This window comes from Galeopterus variegatus, unplaced genomic scaffold (assembly GCF_000696425.1).
Source record: "Galeopterus variegatus unplaced genomic scaffold, G_variegatus-3.0.2 Scaffold1514, whole genome shotgun sequence".
NCBI classification, from domain to species: Eukaryota; Metazoa; Chordata; class Mammalia; order Dermoptera; family Cynocephalidae; genus Galeopterus; species Galeopterus variegatus.
The window spans coordinates 5,241-21,865 of record NW_007727625.1 but is presented as its reverse complement, the minus strand read 5'-3'; the positions used below and the strand labels follow the sequence as shown (position 1 = coordinate 21,865).

The window sequence follows — 16,625 nt, the reverse complement described above, 5'->3', positions numbered from 1 at the left end:
GTGCCTCGCTCAGCCAGTGAGCGGGAACCGGTCTGTATGTGGGATCCGAACCCTCGGGCGGGTGCGCCGCCGCGCTTCCCAAGCGGCGCACTATCCAGTGCGCCACCGGGCAGGCCCTGGAAAATCTATTTCTGCCACCATAGGTTTGACAACTTTCTGATACTGAAAGCCTTTTCTGATGAGTTTCGTGGGGATATTAATAAATGTGAATTTCAGACATTGTATAATGATAAAATGAATCAATATTTGCAAGATCTGCATAACTCTGTGAACTAATATCTCCCAAATGACTGATATATATATGGTGTTACAAAATCATGCACAGGTTAAAGATCCATTCAAAGTATAGGACAGACCAATGGGTTTCATGTAACAATACAAAAAGTTCACTGATACATATTAGATTCCACACTGCATCTAACATTTCAGAAACTACCAGTTGTCAAGTTTTGGTGCAGTACCAAAGAATAGCCTCAATTATCTGAAAAGGCTATTAAAATGTTCCTCTTTTTTCCAACCACATACCTGTGTGAGGCCAAATTTTCATCATGTATTTCAACCAAAACAACACATTGCAATAGATTGAGTGCAGAAGCAGATATAAGAATCCTGCTGTATTCTATTAAGCCAGACACAGAAGAGATTGTAAAAATGTAAAATAATCCACTCTCTTCAGTAATTATTTCGTGTTGGGAAAGATAATTGTTTGACATAAAAATGTTACTTATTTTAACATATAATGGATTTAATAATTTTTATTTTTAAATAAAATAAACAAGCTTTAAAAATTTCTCAGTTTTAATTTCTAATAAGGTAAATATTATTAAACTTAACCCATATAAAACAAAAGCTCTTTGAAGTCTTCAATAATCTAAGAATAAAAGGGATCCTGAAACCAGAAAGTTTGAAAACTGCTACCTAGACTCTTAGGTCAGCTTGGTGTCAAAAGTTCTATCAATTTCTTGGAAGAGAAACAGGATTTGCAAAGTCTCAAATAAATATAAATATCCCAAGATTTTTATTAACTACAAAGGGAAAGGCAGCAACTTTACAGTGCACAAATCCAGTGGAAGGCACCTAACCAAGTGATCAAGCCCAACATCACAGTAATAACACATACAGACATCATAAACTCCTTGATATGATGGACTAAGGATACAAGATCTTTTCTTGCTACTCTTTCCCAAAATGTAAAATCTCATTCAAATCGTGAGAAAACATCAGACAAACCCAAATTCAGGAACATTCAAAAAAATAAATTGAAGGGCTGGCCGGTTAGCTCAGTTGGTTAGAGCACAGTGTTGATACACCAAGGTCAAGGGTTGGCATCTCCATACTGGCCAACTGCCAAAAATAAACAATCGACCAATAATCTTCATAAGTGACAAAGTCACTTATGAAAGGTGAGGAGAGCCTGAGGAACAATTTATAGGCTGAAGAGACTAGAAATAACATCCAAATGCAACGCAGAATCCAGAACGGATCCAAAACTAGAAAAAGAACATTAGTGGGAAAACTACTAAAATTTGAATGAGGACTGTAGTTACACTATTACAATAACTTAATTCCTTGGTTTTGATCATTATACTATGATTATATAAGACAGTAAAATCATAAAAAATTGGGTTAGAGATATAAAGAAATCCTGTATTACTTTTCAAACTTAACTGTAAATCTAAAATTAGTTCAAAATAAGAAGTTTTTAAAAAGTTTCCTAGGCTTATGAAAACTGTGAACTGTGGTTTTAACTTAACACAAATCTTTTCAGTCATTGTCTTGGACAATAACTGCTTTGAAGAGACTCAGAAACTTTCCAAAGGCTTTTACTTTCATAAAGTGCTTATAGCTCCCACAATGAAGTACATCTAAGACACAAATTAAAACCAAATTCTTAACCAGATGGCTGTTTAAACATAAACAAGACTAGGAAACAATATGCTTCTAGAGACTAGATTATGATGATTAAAAAAAATAAGCAATAAACTAAATGTCAAAGAAAAAAGTGGTTCTGGAGGAATTTGTTTAGTATTTGTCTGGAGGACAAAAATTGGTATAAATACACCAAAACGATTGTTTTCTCAGAAATATCATTCCATTGGAATAAAGAAATGTTCCTAATATAGTCATAATCGTATAGTTTGACCTTTTGTGTTCTTAAATGCAATGGTGTGAAGACACAGACACTTAGCTAAGACTTTTATTTTTATTTTTTACAAAAAATAAAAGGGTGTAAGGGATGGCAGTGGCAAAGGGATTGCCAAATAGTGGTTACCCTCCACACCCTAGAAAAATTACTGGAGCCATTATTCAAGGAGAGGTTGCCATTAAACTAGTTAATTCTGTAAATTAATATCTGTCCTTTCCAAAGAGGTAGTTGTGAAACTTTGGAAATATACTCTCTACCCACAGGTACCAGAGCTACATGTTAAATATTAATGTGTTATCATAAAAATGTGAAAAGTATATTTAAAGACACAGAACACTATAGTGTAGATATTAGAAGATAGTACCACTGGACCAGTGAGAACAACAAAATCATTACAACAGGAAAGAGAAGAGCATGTTGAGTAAAGCTTTCACACACAAGAGAAGCTAAGAGAGATATGACAATGGTCTCAGTACGTAAGGTCACAAAGACCCAGGCACAGCCAAGCAGAAGGCCTCTATAGAAGCTAAAATCTCAAACACAGAAAGGTCCCTTTTCCCTGAAAATGTGCTGTAATCCATGACAACTTCGACTATACACTTTCTGCTTGTTTTTAACCTTTTACTGAAGTACACTGACATATAGTGTGCAGACAGAAAAGTACACATATCACAAGTATATGGTTTTGAATTTTCATAAACCAAACACACCATGTAACCAATGCCTAGGTCAAGAAGCAGAACCTTGGGCTGGCCCCGTGGCTCACTCGGGAGAGAGCGGCGCTGGGAGCACCGAGGCCACGGGTTCGGATCCTATATAGGGACGGCCGGTGCACTCACTGGCTGAGCGCGGTGCAGGCGACACCAAGCCGAGGGTTACGATCCCCTTACCGGTAAAAGAAAAGAAAAAAAAAAAAAAAAGAAGCAGAACCTTACGAACATTCTGGAAGCCTCCCTGCCGAGGGTTACTATCCCCTTCCCGGTAAAAAAAAAAAAAAAAAAAAAAAAAAGAAGCAGAACCTTACGAACATTCTGGAAGCCTCCCTCAAATTCCCATCAGTAGCCATGATTGAAAAGTTCCAAAAATTTTATGGCTGCCTAATTTTTAAGGGTTAAGGAAAACACTATGACACAAGGCTGCCCCTAACTGCTTTCTTTTTTCTATCCTTTTACCTTAACTACTTTTAACACTTCCTTTTCCTCCACTCTAGATTAAGATACACCTTGGTTTCCTTAAAAGATAAACACTGACATTTATCTACAAATTGCATACCATCGACAATATGCACTGTTTTTTAAAAAAGGGTCTTTGTAACTACAGCATGTTTATAAAACAGGACTAGAAAGTGAATAAAAAACTGTCGTCTTTGTATCTCAAGCATGTTACTTCATCTCTCTACACTTCAATTTCTTCAACTATAAACACAACCCAAAATAATTTAATAGACGGTACATTCTCCCCAGCCTCCTGCCTTGAATCATCTGGGTACGATTTACAATATTATTTTCACCAGCCCACTACAAAGGTATCTGTACCTTCTGCTCAGCAAGTAACGCCCAGAATACTCAGAATCTAACAAACTGCATCCTTTATTAACTAGAGTTATTTGGTACACAGTTTAAAAGAGAAAGAGAGAAATGGTGAGAGAAGGCAACATCAAAGATTTAACCATTCTATTTTTTTTTTTTCCCTTTTTGTCTTTTTTCATGTCCGGCAATGGATCGCAACCCTCAGTGTCGCGCCCGTACCGGACTGGGACTGGCAACGGGATCGCAACCCTCGGTGCTGCGCCTGCACCTCGCTCAGCCAGTGAGCGGGAACCGGTCTGTATGTGGGATCCGAACCCTAGGCGGGAGCGCCGTCACGCTCCCAAGCGGCGCACTGTAGCAGTGCGCCACCGGGCCGGCCCTAACCATTCTATTTTTGAGTATGTTTAAAACTTTCCGTGTGTGTGCATGTGTGTGTGTATCAGTTTTTTAAGAAGAGAGGCACTTGTTTGGCTATATAGCCTTTCCACTAGGCTTAATAACCCTTTTGATCATAAATTTTCATTAAAGGAGTCAGCACTTTCACTTGAGAACTGAAAGAGATAGATACAGACTTTTGAAAAATGACAGTATACCTAGCACATAGTTGACAGACATAAGGAAACAGGATACTATATATAAAATCAAGGAATCTTCATGACTTAAAAATTATCTCACCATACTAGACAGGAAACAGTGAGGGCCCCTGAAGATACAAACAGTATTTTTAAAAATTCTTTGGCAAAACCAAGCAGGTAAGAGATCATTCATTCATGCATTTTAACTTGGCTTCAATTCAAACTTACTTCTCTGACTTCCACAAGATGGTCTGGAGGTAAGTGAGCTTTTTTGTTCACTGATTGCAGCTTGGAATGTCCAACACTAAAAAAGGAAATGGCATTTTGACTTGGTCTCCTCTGGGATATAGGAGAATTACCACTAGATGCAAGTGAGAAGCTCCGTGACTTCAGAGGAGGATTATTCTGTTAGACAAAGAAAACCAAAAAAAAATTTTTTTTTAATTTAGGCTCTCTAATCATCAAACTACCATATACTTGAGGCTCACACATGAACAGTTTTAAAAATTAAATTAACCTCAGAATTGACTACAAGAACATTTCTGAAGATGATAAAATTTAAGAAAGTCAAAATTTAAACATTTCATACATCCCATAGTAAACTGGTAATTTATTTAGAAAATGAATTTCAGTTTTGTGTTGTCAAAAAATATTTTTTCACATTTTACAAACAGAATAAACAAAAAATTTCTAATTATGTTTTTTTAAACACCACGATTAACACAAAAAATGTACTGAGTAATACGCAATATAATACTTTCCTTAACATAACATGCAAGTATCCTTTGGAACAAACTAGTACCTTCTGATGTCTGCCAATGACTAGAATCTTGTGGTATGAGAAAGCTATGAGACTTCCTGAAGACTAACATTAAGATTTACTTGGGGGGGGCCAGCCCCGTGGTGCACTCGGGAGAGTGTGGCGCTGGGAGTGCAGCGGCGCTCCTGCCACGGGTTCGGATCCTATATAGGACTGGCCGGTGCGCTCACTGGCTGAGCGCGGTGTGGGCGACACCAAGCCAAGGGTTGCGATCCCCTTACCGGTCACGAAAAAGACAAAAAAAAAAAAAAAAAAGATTTACTTGGGGGAGAAGAATGAAAAAAAAGTAGCAAAAGTCAAGTTATGACCTAGATCCTTTAAACATGCCCATATATTACTTTTTGGATATCTCTAACCTCAGATTTCAAATACTAAGACTCTCCTCTTGGGCTGGCCAGTTACCTCACTTGGGAGAGCATGGCACTAATAACACCAAGGTCAAGGGTTCAGATCCCTGTACCAGCCAGCCACCAAAAAACAACAACCAAAAAAACCCCCATTTCACTGAAAAAAATTAAAAACATTCCAAAGAAGATACACAAATGACTGACCAATAACACACAAAAAGATGCTCAATATGATTAGTCATTAAGGAAATGAAATCAAAACCACAATAAGATTCCATTTCACACCCCTAGGATGGCTATAACTTCTTAAAAAAGAGGATAATAACAAGTGTTGACAAGGATGTTGAGAAATTGGAACCCTCATACACTGTTGATGGGAATGTAAAATGGCGTGTCCACCTTGGAAAACTGTTTGGCAGTTACTCAAAAAGTTAAATATAAAACTACCATATGACCCAGCAATTCTACTCCTAGACATATACCCTAGAGAACTGAAATCATATGTTCACACGAAAACTTGAACACAAATGTTCATAGCAGCATTATTCATAATAACCATAAACTGGAAACAAAATGTCCACAAACTGATGAATGGATTAAAAAATGTAGTATATTTATACAATGGAATATTACTCAGCCTTTAAAAAGGAATAAAGAACTGACACATGCAACATGGATGAACTTTGAAAAAGTATGTTACGTGAAAGAAGCCAGACACAATAAACCACATATTGTATGTTCCATTTATATGAAGTGCCTGGAATAGACAAATCCATGGAAACAGAAAATAGATTACTGTTTGCCAGGGGCTTGGGAAGGCAGAATAAGAAGTGACTGGTGATGGGTATGGTTTTTGGGGGGAGTGATAAAAATGTTCTGGAATTTTGTAGCTGTAAACAGTTGCACAACCTTGTGAATATACCAAAAACCACAGGATTATACACTTTAAAAGGGTGAATTTTATGATATGTGGCTAATTATCTGAACTTAAAAATGTAAAAAAATAAAATAAAATAAAAACGTTATTTCCCGACTTTCATGCACTAATATCGTATATAAGTCCACATACCTTTCCAATTGCTTCAGTGTGATGTTGTGTACATATCTGAAGTCTGCTAACCCAATGTTGTCGCTCTTTAGCATCTGTGGCTGATAAAAAGAACGTAAAAGTTATTTACTTTTATATTTATTTTTGGAATACAATTAATAGTCTACAGCATGAAGAACAGATCACTGAAAATCAGAGCTTGGTCCCACTCACTCTAGAGTAAATGTTCCTGACTGGAAGGAGGAAGGAAAGAGGCCAAAGCATCAACCTTGTTAGAGAACACAGCAGCTTGATGTGGATATTTCATAAAGAGGATAAATTACATGCAGCCAGGTGGGGTATGAGACTGACATGTCTTAAGCTTCTCATAAAAATTTATTCTTATTTGAAGGAATAACCTTTATTAAGGATCTGACGTATAATCAATACTTTCAGATCTGTAGCAGCATGCTCAATTAGGATTACCATTAACTTTATATATATTTATTAAATAAAAAAATACAAACTCCTACACAAATTAATCTAAACAGAAGTATACTTTATTTTAATGAATATGGACATTTTAATAAATCCCAACTATGTACATTAGTCACTGAAAACTGCAAAGAGGGCATACAAAACAAATCAAGTAAAGGAGCAAAATACATTTCTATGACAGACATAAAAAATATTATTTAAGGGCCGGCCCGTGGCTCACTCGGTAGAGTGCGGTGCTGATAACACCAAGGCCCCGGGTTCGGATCCTATATAGGGATGGCCGGTTTGCTCACTGGCTGAGCGTGGTGCTGACAACACCAGGCCAAGGGTTGAGATCCCCTTACCGGTCATCTTTAAAAAAAAAAAAAAAAATTATTTAAATAAATCTGAGTTTTTAAATTTCTCAGTAATCGGGGTTTCATCTACATGAATATTTTAGGGGATCTAATCGTAAACAGATTTGTTTACTAGGGAAAAATGTTACTTTTTGAAACAGATTTAATAAATTCTCAAAGCAGTTCTAAGATTTAGAATATTGTGTCTACATCACTGATTACAGTAGTTTCTATTTCCAAAACCTGAATGAAAGCAGGTAAGTATGTCTCAATGGAAAATCACAGTATCACAGTATTATTTCTCATATCTCAATCGTACCTCTGAGTTTATACTGTTCCCCACTGGCAGCGTTTACAGTGAAGGTGTGAGAGTCCTCATCACTGGGTGATATTACAGCTCCTGCAAGCTGCAAAGTACCTCTGGGTTTTTGATTTCTAGATTGTTCATTCACAAAGTACTCCAATAGCCCAGCTTCATTGTTTAAAACAAAAAACCTGTAATGATTTTTAAAAAGTCATATTTTTTAAACATTTCATCTAGCCAAACTAAGCAAAGCAAATTTCAATCACTTACACATGTTAGGGTTTTGCTATTAAAAAAATAAAATCCAAAAGTAGTTCAAGAAGTACTTGGAAACACTAGACTGAATGTCCTAGTAGTAAAGATTACTGAAAAATTAAATGAGTTTAATAAAAGATAGGCTGGTCCAAAGGTAGTAAGTTATTTCAACTGATCGTTCAGTCAGTAACAGTTGCAACTTCTTGTTCTACTCTTTCCCCCTTCTCACTATTGCACTTGACTAATCAAAATAAAATTAATAATAAAATAAAAAATACAAAACCTTCAGCTGAGGAAGAGGCATACCAGTTAATTCACAAAAGGAGACAAAGAAACAGTATCCTTTCAGAGGAAGATTTCTCTCAAGTGCCCAAAGACAAAAGGTAGTGAGAATTTTTATTTAAAATGTACTGGAACTGGACAGGCTTCCAAAACAAACAAAATGAAACAAAAACGAGAAAAGAAAGAAAATTCATTGAAACAAATCAAAATATGAGCTTTGAGGTTAACTAAATGCTAGGTAAGAAATGAATCTGATTTAAAATTTAATCAGTGAAATATACAATGAGACTAACCTCATGGTAGAAAGATTTTATAAATGTACCATTAAATAGGTTACAACTAAGAATTAACCTGTCTAGTTTAAAAATGAAAAAGCTACAAGTGGAGATGCAGAAACACAAGGAACTGGAAACTAAATGATGAAATTCTGATTCATTTTGGAAAAGAATTTGATAAAATACTGATGTACTTGAAAAGAATTTGATGTTCTGATTTGGTTCTAGAAACTACTTTAGAAAATATGTTAGGTTCCTGCTAGCCTCTGGTCACAACATTTCTGTCAATAAATAAACTTGTTTTGTGTGCGCTTCTGTTAAAGACACCTTATTTAATATGTTATTGATTCATTAACATTGAACTCACAGACAAAAGCACTATAACTCATATGTGAGTGAAGCTTATCCATCACATGTATTTTCTCCATAAGGCACATCACAGCCTTCGTATGCTTAAGAACTCTAGAGAGCACTTCGACACTATACTTGAGGGCAATTTTATACAGTAAAATTGCTAACTAAAAGCACAAAAAGAATGTGAAAAACATGGCACTAAATAAACTGTGGGAAGGATGCTTGTTTGCAGTATGGGAGTTGAAAGGCAAAGAAGCACCCCCTTGTTGACCTCAGCTAGGAATGTGTGCATCTGGTGGCTCAACTTTTTTGCTACTCAGCACATAACCATGAAAGTGCTAAAAATATTGGTTTGGGGTGTTTATCTATTCAATGACAAATTTATTTAAAGAGTTGCACAGGATGAGACAGGTTAACTAAGATGCACTCAAGGAAGCAGTCATTGATGGATAGAATGTAAGTGGATTGAGATTAAGTATAGATCAACGTTCCTTCACTATAAATATTGTCATGAATAAAAATCCATTCCATATACCAAGAAAGGAGATTTGCTCATTTCAAACGGTAATGAATACCGCAAAATTCCTGTACAGCTGTATATTACAAGATGAAGATACATGGACTCTGGAGCCAGGCTGACCTGGTGCCACAACAGCATCATTCACCAACTGGGTGATTAGGTTATCAGTTTCATGCCTTTGAGCCTCAGTCTCCTAATCTGAAAACTGGGGTCATAACTTCAAGGGCTTTTCTGAGAATCAAATGTGACAATGTATGTAAAACAAAAACTGGTCCACAGAAGTTTCTCAGTAAATGTGAGCTTTGCCTCCACAGAGAGTTTGAACATTTTAATAGGATTCTTTGCAATGGCATGAAATCTTTTAAATACAACATGAAGACAGCGAATTATCTCTATATAAACAATTAGAATGATCAGAATTAGAATTATTAGATATATTTCATGTTCATACAGTCACGACCTTCCCTTTATCTGTTCTTGTCCTTTACCCAGTGTTTCCTGTGAGTCAAAAAATTTTGATTTTTGTCAGAGTGAGTGAAATAACAGTGCTGGGTTTCCTTTGAGTGAGTGAAATAATGGTGTTGAGCTATGGAGGCTCACTCTGTGGCCCTGTTGGCTCAGCAGGGGCAGTTGCAACTCTATTTCCCCTTTGTTTGCTGGACTTATCCCTGTAACATCCAGGAAATGAATATCCAGGGAGGGGAGACATACGAAAGGCACAATGGGAGAAGCTGACCTCAAGTTAATGGAATCTGGGTTCTTTGAGAGAGAACACAGTGCTGGGAAAGCCCACGCAGGCTCTGTTCATCAGTCAGGCCTTCTGCCTCTCTTCGCATGTCACTGAATTCTTTTCTCACCCCAGAGTGAAAGCCCAGCATCTCCTCACACAAAGCAGGTCAATTTAGACAGCAATTAACCTTTCCATGCTTTTCCCACACACATGTGGCATGGAAGACAATTGACAGGTAAATATTTGCAGAAAATAAAACTATATATATAGGAGAAAAAAACTATATATATATATATATATAGGAGAAAGTAGTAAATTCTTGCAATCAATCAGCAAATACGTATTGGTGTGTCCTCTGTGCTGGATACTGTTCATGGTGCTGGGGACAGAGGGGAAATGAAAATCGACAGAAGTGACATCTAACTTTTATTGAGTGATTTTTTTTTTCCTTTTTGTCTTTTTTACTGACCGGTAACGGGATCGCAACCCTCGGTGTCGTGCCCGTACCGGGGACCGGCAACAAGATCGCAACCCTCGGTGTTGCGCCCGCACCACGCTCAGCCAGTGAGCGGGAACCGGTCTCCACATGGGATCCGAACCCTCGGCGGGAGCGCCGCCGCACTCCCAAGCGGCGCACTCTCCAGTGCGCCACCGGGCCGGCCCAAAAAAGTTTTAATTTTTTAAGATTTATGTTTGGGGGCTGACTGGTTAGCTCACTTACTTAGAGCACAGCCTTATAACACCAAGGTCACAGGTTCAAATCCCCATACTGGCCAGCTGCCATAAATAATAATAATAATTCATGTTTGGGTTTCGAGAAGTTTGGCATTCTACATATTAGCCTCTGGTCGATAATTTGATAGGGTTCAAGCTCCTAGATGACAATTATTGTCTCAAGCAATGTGGCAACCATACCAAACTGAATCTGGGAGAGAATGGAATCAGCCTTTTACTCATGGGAAAAAAAGAACCAATGAGAAGAAAGTAAAGAAGTTGAAAGTGGCTGCCTGAGAAGGGAAATGGGAAAGCAAAGGGCTACTATGTTTCTCGTAAGTCTTTCAGTATGCTTCTGATTTTTAAAATTATGCTCACATATTTTAAATATTTTCCAGAGTTTCTGCCCACTTTTAATAGGATTATCTTTATTTTTCAAAAGATTTGAAGGGATTATTTAAATTAATATAAGACAGTCATTGACATCATCTTAAATTTCTAAAACATAAGACCTGTCTTCAGTAAAATGCCCATGTGAATCTTCTATAAAAAATTCATTAAAAAAACTGAAGGGTTCTGTTAGCAAGAAAACAATCTCTTGAATACAGAACTAAAAAGCATTGAGTTGTATACTTTAAATGGCTGAATTGTACAGTATGTAAATTATATCTCAATAAAGCTGTTAACAAAAAGAACAAAGGAACGAAGAAAGAAATCTCTTTCTCACTGTTCCAAGCAATAAGTATAATTCATTTCAAACAGGAAAAGAAAAAGGACTAGTCTCTTTTCTTAAAAGTAGTCAATTCAAAGACAATTTAGAGAACAACATGTTTGGAAATCTCAAGTTTGCTGTGAACACATATTTCTTATCCCAAAAGCATTACCACAAACTTACAACATGCGAGGCATTCACCTAGATATACAAAAAGTAATGCTAAGAGGGGTTGGTAAAATGATAGAAATGAGCCAATAACTGATTATCTTTCCAACACCAAGATGATGCTTGGACTCACTGGCAATAACAGAGCACTTTGGGCTGTCTTTCCTTATACGTGGATTAATCCAAACGTTCTCCCCTGATCCCTTCCATAGAAAGCTATTTTACAAGATGTGTAGGGATAGACAGACTATCCACATAGTGAGGAAACAACAAAGCTATTTTGCACAGAAGGGTACTAGACCTGATCTACACATTTTTAGCAAGTTGGCCAACCCATAAACTAAAGAAATTTAGAAAGAAAGATTAAGTATGACAGGAAAACTTAAGATTCAGCATAAACCTTTATACGCAGAAAATTCACCAAAGTTTTTAAAAGAAAGTATTATTAAGATTGACATAATTGTTTATTTGTTTGCAATTTCAAAATAATAAAGACCACCAGTCTGGGGAAATACTAATCACTGGGACAGCTCACAGCTTAAGTGAAGTATCATCAAATGCAACTTTAATCCAAAAAAATTCTGCTTTGGAAATATATCTCACGATGACAAAAATAAACTTCTGTGATGATTCTGGATGGAAAGGCAACCATGTGCTTTGTTCTGACAATCCAGGGTTTTAATGCTTAGCATGCGCAGAACTCCTAAGCTCCACAGAAAGCAATCTCACTTTCAAGAATAAGAGTTCAAAGTGAGTCTTGCTATTATGTATTTTCCTAGGGCACTACTTTCCAGAACAAGCAATTCTTTATAGAGTATACACATGCTGGATTTCTCCAAGCTGCCCTTAGTCAAAACAGAAAGGGATAGTAGGGAAACTGTCTTGAACATCTGGCACAGGTGCAGTGCTTTTGTTAGCTAAGCTTCTTCTGCAGCACATGGATAAAAGTGGCCAGGTGAGCCAAAGAGACTGAACTATTAGGTCTAGGGCCCTTCAAATGTTTTTAACCTTTCTGTTCCCTTCTCATCATTCAAACTACATGTTCCATGCTGAGGACCCAATATACCTGTGCTGTGCCACAGACCTCCAGCCAGGTTGACAGAAAATGGAAGATGAGGTTTTTTTCTAAAGCGGGCCTACAGCAGACAAGTTGATAAGCTGAGACTTCTCCGATGGGGCAGGTTGGCTTTGTGTTTTCAGCTGCAAAAAGGGTGGGTTGCTGTAGTGGACTGAATTATGTCCCCCCAAAACTCACTGAAGCTTGAATTGTAACCCCCAAGTTTTATGTATTAGAAACTTAGCCCCCTCTGTGACTGTTAAGAGGGTGGGAAATCCTATTACGGTAATTGAAAGGTGGAGCCTTGAAGAGGTGATTGGATTGTGGGACCATGCCATAGTAAATGGATTAAAAATGGTGGTCAGGGGTGTGGTTCTGAGGGCTTTAAAAGAAGAGAGACTCTCTCTCTCTCTCTCTCTTGCTCTCTCTCTCTGCTGCCAACATCTTGCAATATGAGACCACTGAGTCACTGTTGCCACCACCAAGACCCTCACCAGCTGTGTTCCCTGGTTACAGTTTCTGGTTACAGTTCCCTGGCTCCCAGTTTCTTCCCAGCCTAAGAAACTGTAAGCAATAAATATCGTTTTTCTTTATAAGTCACCCAATTTCAGGGATTTTGTTATAAGCAACATAAACAAACTAATACAGTTTTCACCCCCACACTTTCTGTTGCTGCTAAAATTGGCCTCTTACACAGCTAGAGGGAGCAAGTCAGCAGAGGCAGTGCCCCATCCCCATCCTCAAGTGTTTGCTTGGATCTGTTAGCTAATTTCCCAGGCAACCAGTAGTTCAATGGATCTTTTTGGTAGCCTCCCTCAAGCAATGGTACAAACACCTGTCCCTTCCTCACGTGTTCTCAAGTTGCCATGGACTTGAAATGCCATCTTTAACATACACTAAGTCTTATATGTTTGGGTCTGTTTTGGGGCTTTCTTATTCTGTTCTACTTGTGAGGCTTTCTCAACAATATTATATGAATGAAAGTTGTAAGAAAGAGAACAAAAGAATAGTGTTGAGAACAAAGTGACATAAAATTCTTAAAAATTAATATTCTGTATATTAGTTGGATTTATTTCATTTATTTAGATTATCTTCAAAAACTGACATAAAAACAGGTGGAAAAAGGCAAAATGAAAAGGCTCCCTTGGGCAGGTCTGTGGCTTACTTGGGAGAGTGTGGTGCTGATAACACTAAGGTCATGGGTTCGGATCCTATATAGGGATGGCTGGTTAGCTCACTGGCTGAGTGTGGTGCTGACAACACCAAGCCAAGGGTTGAGATCCCCTTACCGGTCATCTTTATAAAAAAAAAAAAAGAAAGAAAAGGCTCCCTTGATGCTTTTTTTTAAAATAAAATATGAGAACCCTAGAGAACTGCCCTTTTCACTTCAATAGTAATGATTCCCTTCTAAGTTTTCATATACAGCTTCAACCTCTCATATGATCTCTAACATCCTACACGTCATCCCTATTCAAATTCCCTAATGTTACTGCAAACTAGACATGGCCCAAGCCACCTTCCCTTTTTAAAAACCACATTTTTCATCAGTGCTTCTACTATTCTTTAAAGTGACTGAAAACCATACTTTCATATACTATTTCCTATTGTCTAGTTGTTTCAGGTATGAAGGCAAATTCAGACCCTGTTATTCCATCATGGCCAAAAGCAGAAGTCTCCAAATGACATGTGAATTACAAACAGCACGACATAACATACACAGATTTTGTAAACATAACTTTGTTTATTAACATAGACTTTGGAGTCAGAATTATTTGGGTTCAAATTCTACTTTTATCGCTTAAAAAAACTTAAAAGAAAAAACACAATGAGATGCCATTTCATACACAACTAGAATGGCTCTTATTAAAAAAACGAAAGAAAAGAAAAAAATTACAAATGTTGGTGAGGGTGTGGAGAAATTGGAAGCCTTGTGCATTGCTGGTGGGAATGTTAAATGGTGTAGCCACTGTAGAAAATAGTATATAGCTTCCCCAAATTAAACACACAATTACCATATGATCCAGCAGTTCTACTTCTGTGTACAGACAAAAAAGAAGAAAAAGCTGGTACCCCAATACTCATAGCAGCATCATTTACATTAGCCAAAAAAGGTGGACACAACTCAAATGTCTATTGACAGATGATGGATAAACAATATATGGTACATACATACAATGGAATATTATTCAGCCTTAAAAAGGAAGGATATTCTGACACATGCTACAGTATATATGAACCTTGAAGACTTTATGCTAAGTGAAATAAGCCAGTCACAAAAGGAGAAATACTGCATGATTCCACATGAGGTACCTGGCTTGGTCAAATCCATAGAGACAAAAGGCAGAATAACAGTTGACAGGGGTTGAGGGGAAGAGAATTATCATATAATAGGTATATAGTTTCAGTTTGAGGAGATAAAACATTCTGGAGATGGATGGTGGTAATGGTGTATAAAAATGTGAATGTATTTAATGCCACTGAACTGTAAATGGTTAAAAAGGTAAATTTTATGTTATGTACATTTTACCATAATAATAATAAAAAAAAGTTTAATACTCCTGCCCTACAAAGGTACCAATTCCACACAGCATTTGAGATAACTGGATTTCCTACTCACTGACTACTTGTATGACCTTGGGCTGGTTATTTAAGGTCCAGAGAAGCTTTGAGAATCTAGCATAAAACAGGCATTTAATACAAATGTGTTTGCTGCCTCCAAACCCCTATCTCTCTCCTCCTAAGGCCTAACCTCTTCAAGTATAAAAAGCCTAAGGCAGGTAAACAAGTGACTCCAATCTTAATATGACATAACTTCTGAGGCATTTGGAGGTGGCCTCTCAGACAGATGTCAACTACTCCCACCCTCTAAGGAGAAGAAAGTCACCAAACTTTCAGAAAACACGGTAAGTACTTCTTTAAGAGGTTTCCCAGACATATTTCTACTGAAGTAATATCAGAATATAAAATTATCAGTCCTATTTTTCTGATCTCTTAGGAGAGACTGATATGACATAAATAATCACACTTACCTGTATTGCCACCCAGTGACAAGGTTGGTGTACTTCATTAAATAGCCATACACGTTTTCCATGTGATCACTGTTTCAAAAAAAACAGAAAGAGCCAAAGTCAGTGAAAATTAAAAGAAATCCCAGGAGGATAACTGTACAGTTCTGAAAATGGCTGTAGAGAAATATATTTTCCATAAATGCCTCAAAAGGTAAAATTTATAGGTTAACAGAGGCATTTAATTTCCCAAATTTCATATCTATAGTATTTTATTTTACCAGATTTCTTCAAAACACGTGTAATACACTATAAGGGTATGTTCTGTTATAGCAGTTCATAGGAAATGAAATACCTCATAGATACTTTTTTCCCCAATATTTTAAGGTTCCTTCTACTCATGAAAAGATAGTAAAGCTAAATCTGCAGTGCTATATCTTTTTGATATGTGGGCTTCATTTTTTATTTTGTACTTTATACTAAATTCCTTTCACACTCACCTTTTCTATTCTGCTCTTTTAACTTTACACTATAAAATGCAATGGAAAAAAGATATGTATTTTCTCCACTATCCCTGAATCACAGAGCATATTTGGTAACATTTCAGCTAACCCGCATGCAAGAAATTAAAAGTGTCAAGCAATTGGCAATCTTTAAAACATGGATAGCAAAATCAAAAGTAATCTGGATCCCTATACTGGCCAGCCGCCAAAAAAAGGGCAAGAGCAAGCAAGGGAGAGCTGACACGACCAATAGAACAAAGTTCAAACAAGGTTTAGATTGACCTCAATGACAAATGAAAAGACCTGAAGACAAAGACACTCTCAAAGGCTAAAAAAATGACCAATTTGACTGTAAGATTCTTTTTTTTTTTTTTTTTTTTTTCTTTTTTTACTGACCGGTAACGGGATTGCAACCCTCGGTGTCGCACCCGCACCGGGGACCGGCAACGTGATCGCAACCCTCGGTGTC

General features: G+C 37.1%; 1 protein-coding gene across 1 annotated transcript in view; it reads right to left on the bottom strand.

Annotated features, from left to right (window-relative positions):
• OSBPL11 (oxysterol binding protein-like 11) overlaps window positions 1-16,625 on the bottom strand; it is a 64,862-nt gene that overhangs the window by 47,052 nt on the left and 1,185 nt on the right. The window contains exons 2-5 of the mRNA XM_008577456.1: window positions 15,678-15,746; window positions 7,597-7,772; window positions 6,487-6,566; window positions 4,479-4,655 (exon numbers count right to left, since the gene is read on the bottom strand). Of these exons, the coding sequence (XP_008575678.1) occupies window positions 4,479-4,655; window positions 6,487-6,566; window positions 7,597-7,772; window positions 15,678-15,746 (502 nt within the window). The remainder of the gene's footprint in view (window positions 1-4,478; window positions 4,656-6,486; window positions 6,567-7,596; window positions 7,773-15,677; window positions 15,747-16,625) is intronic.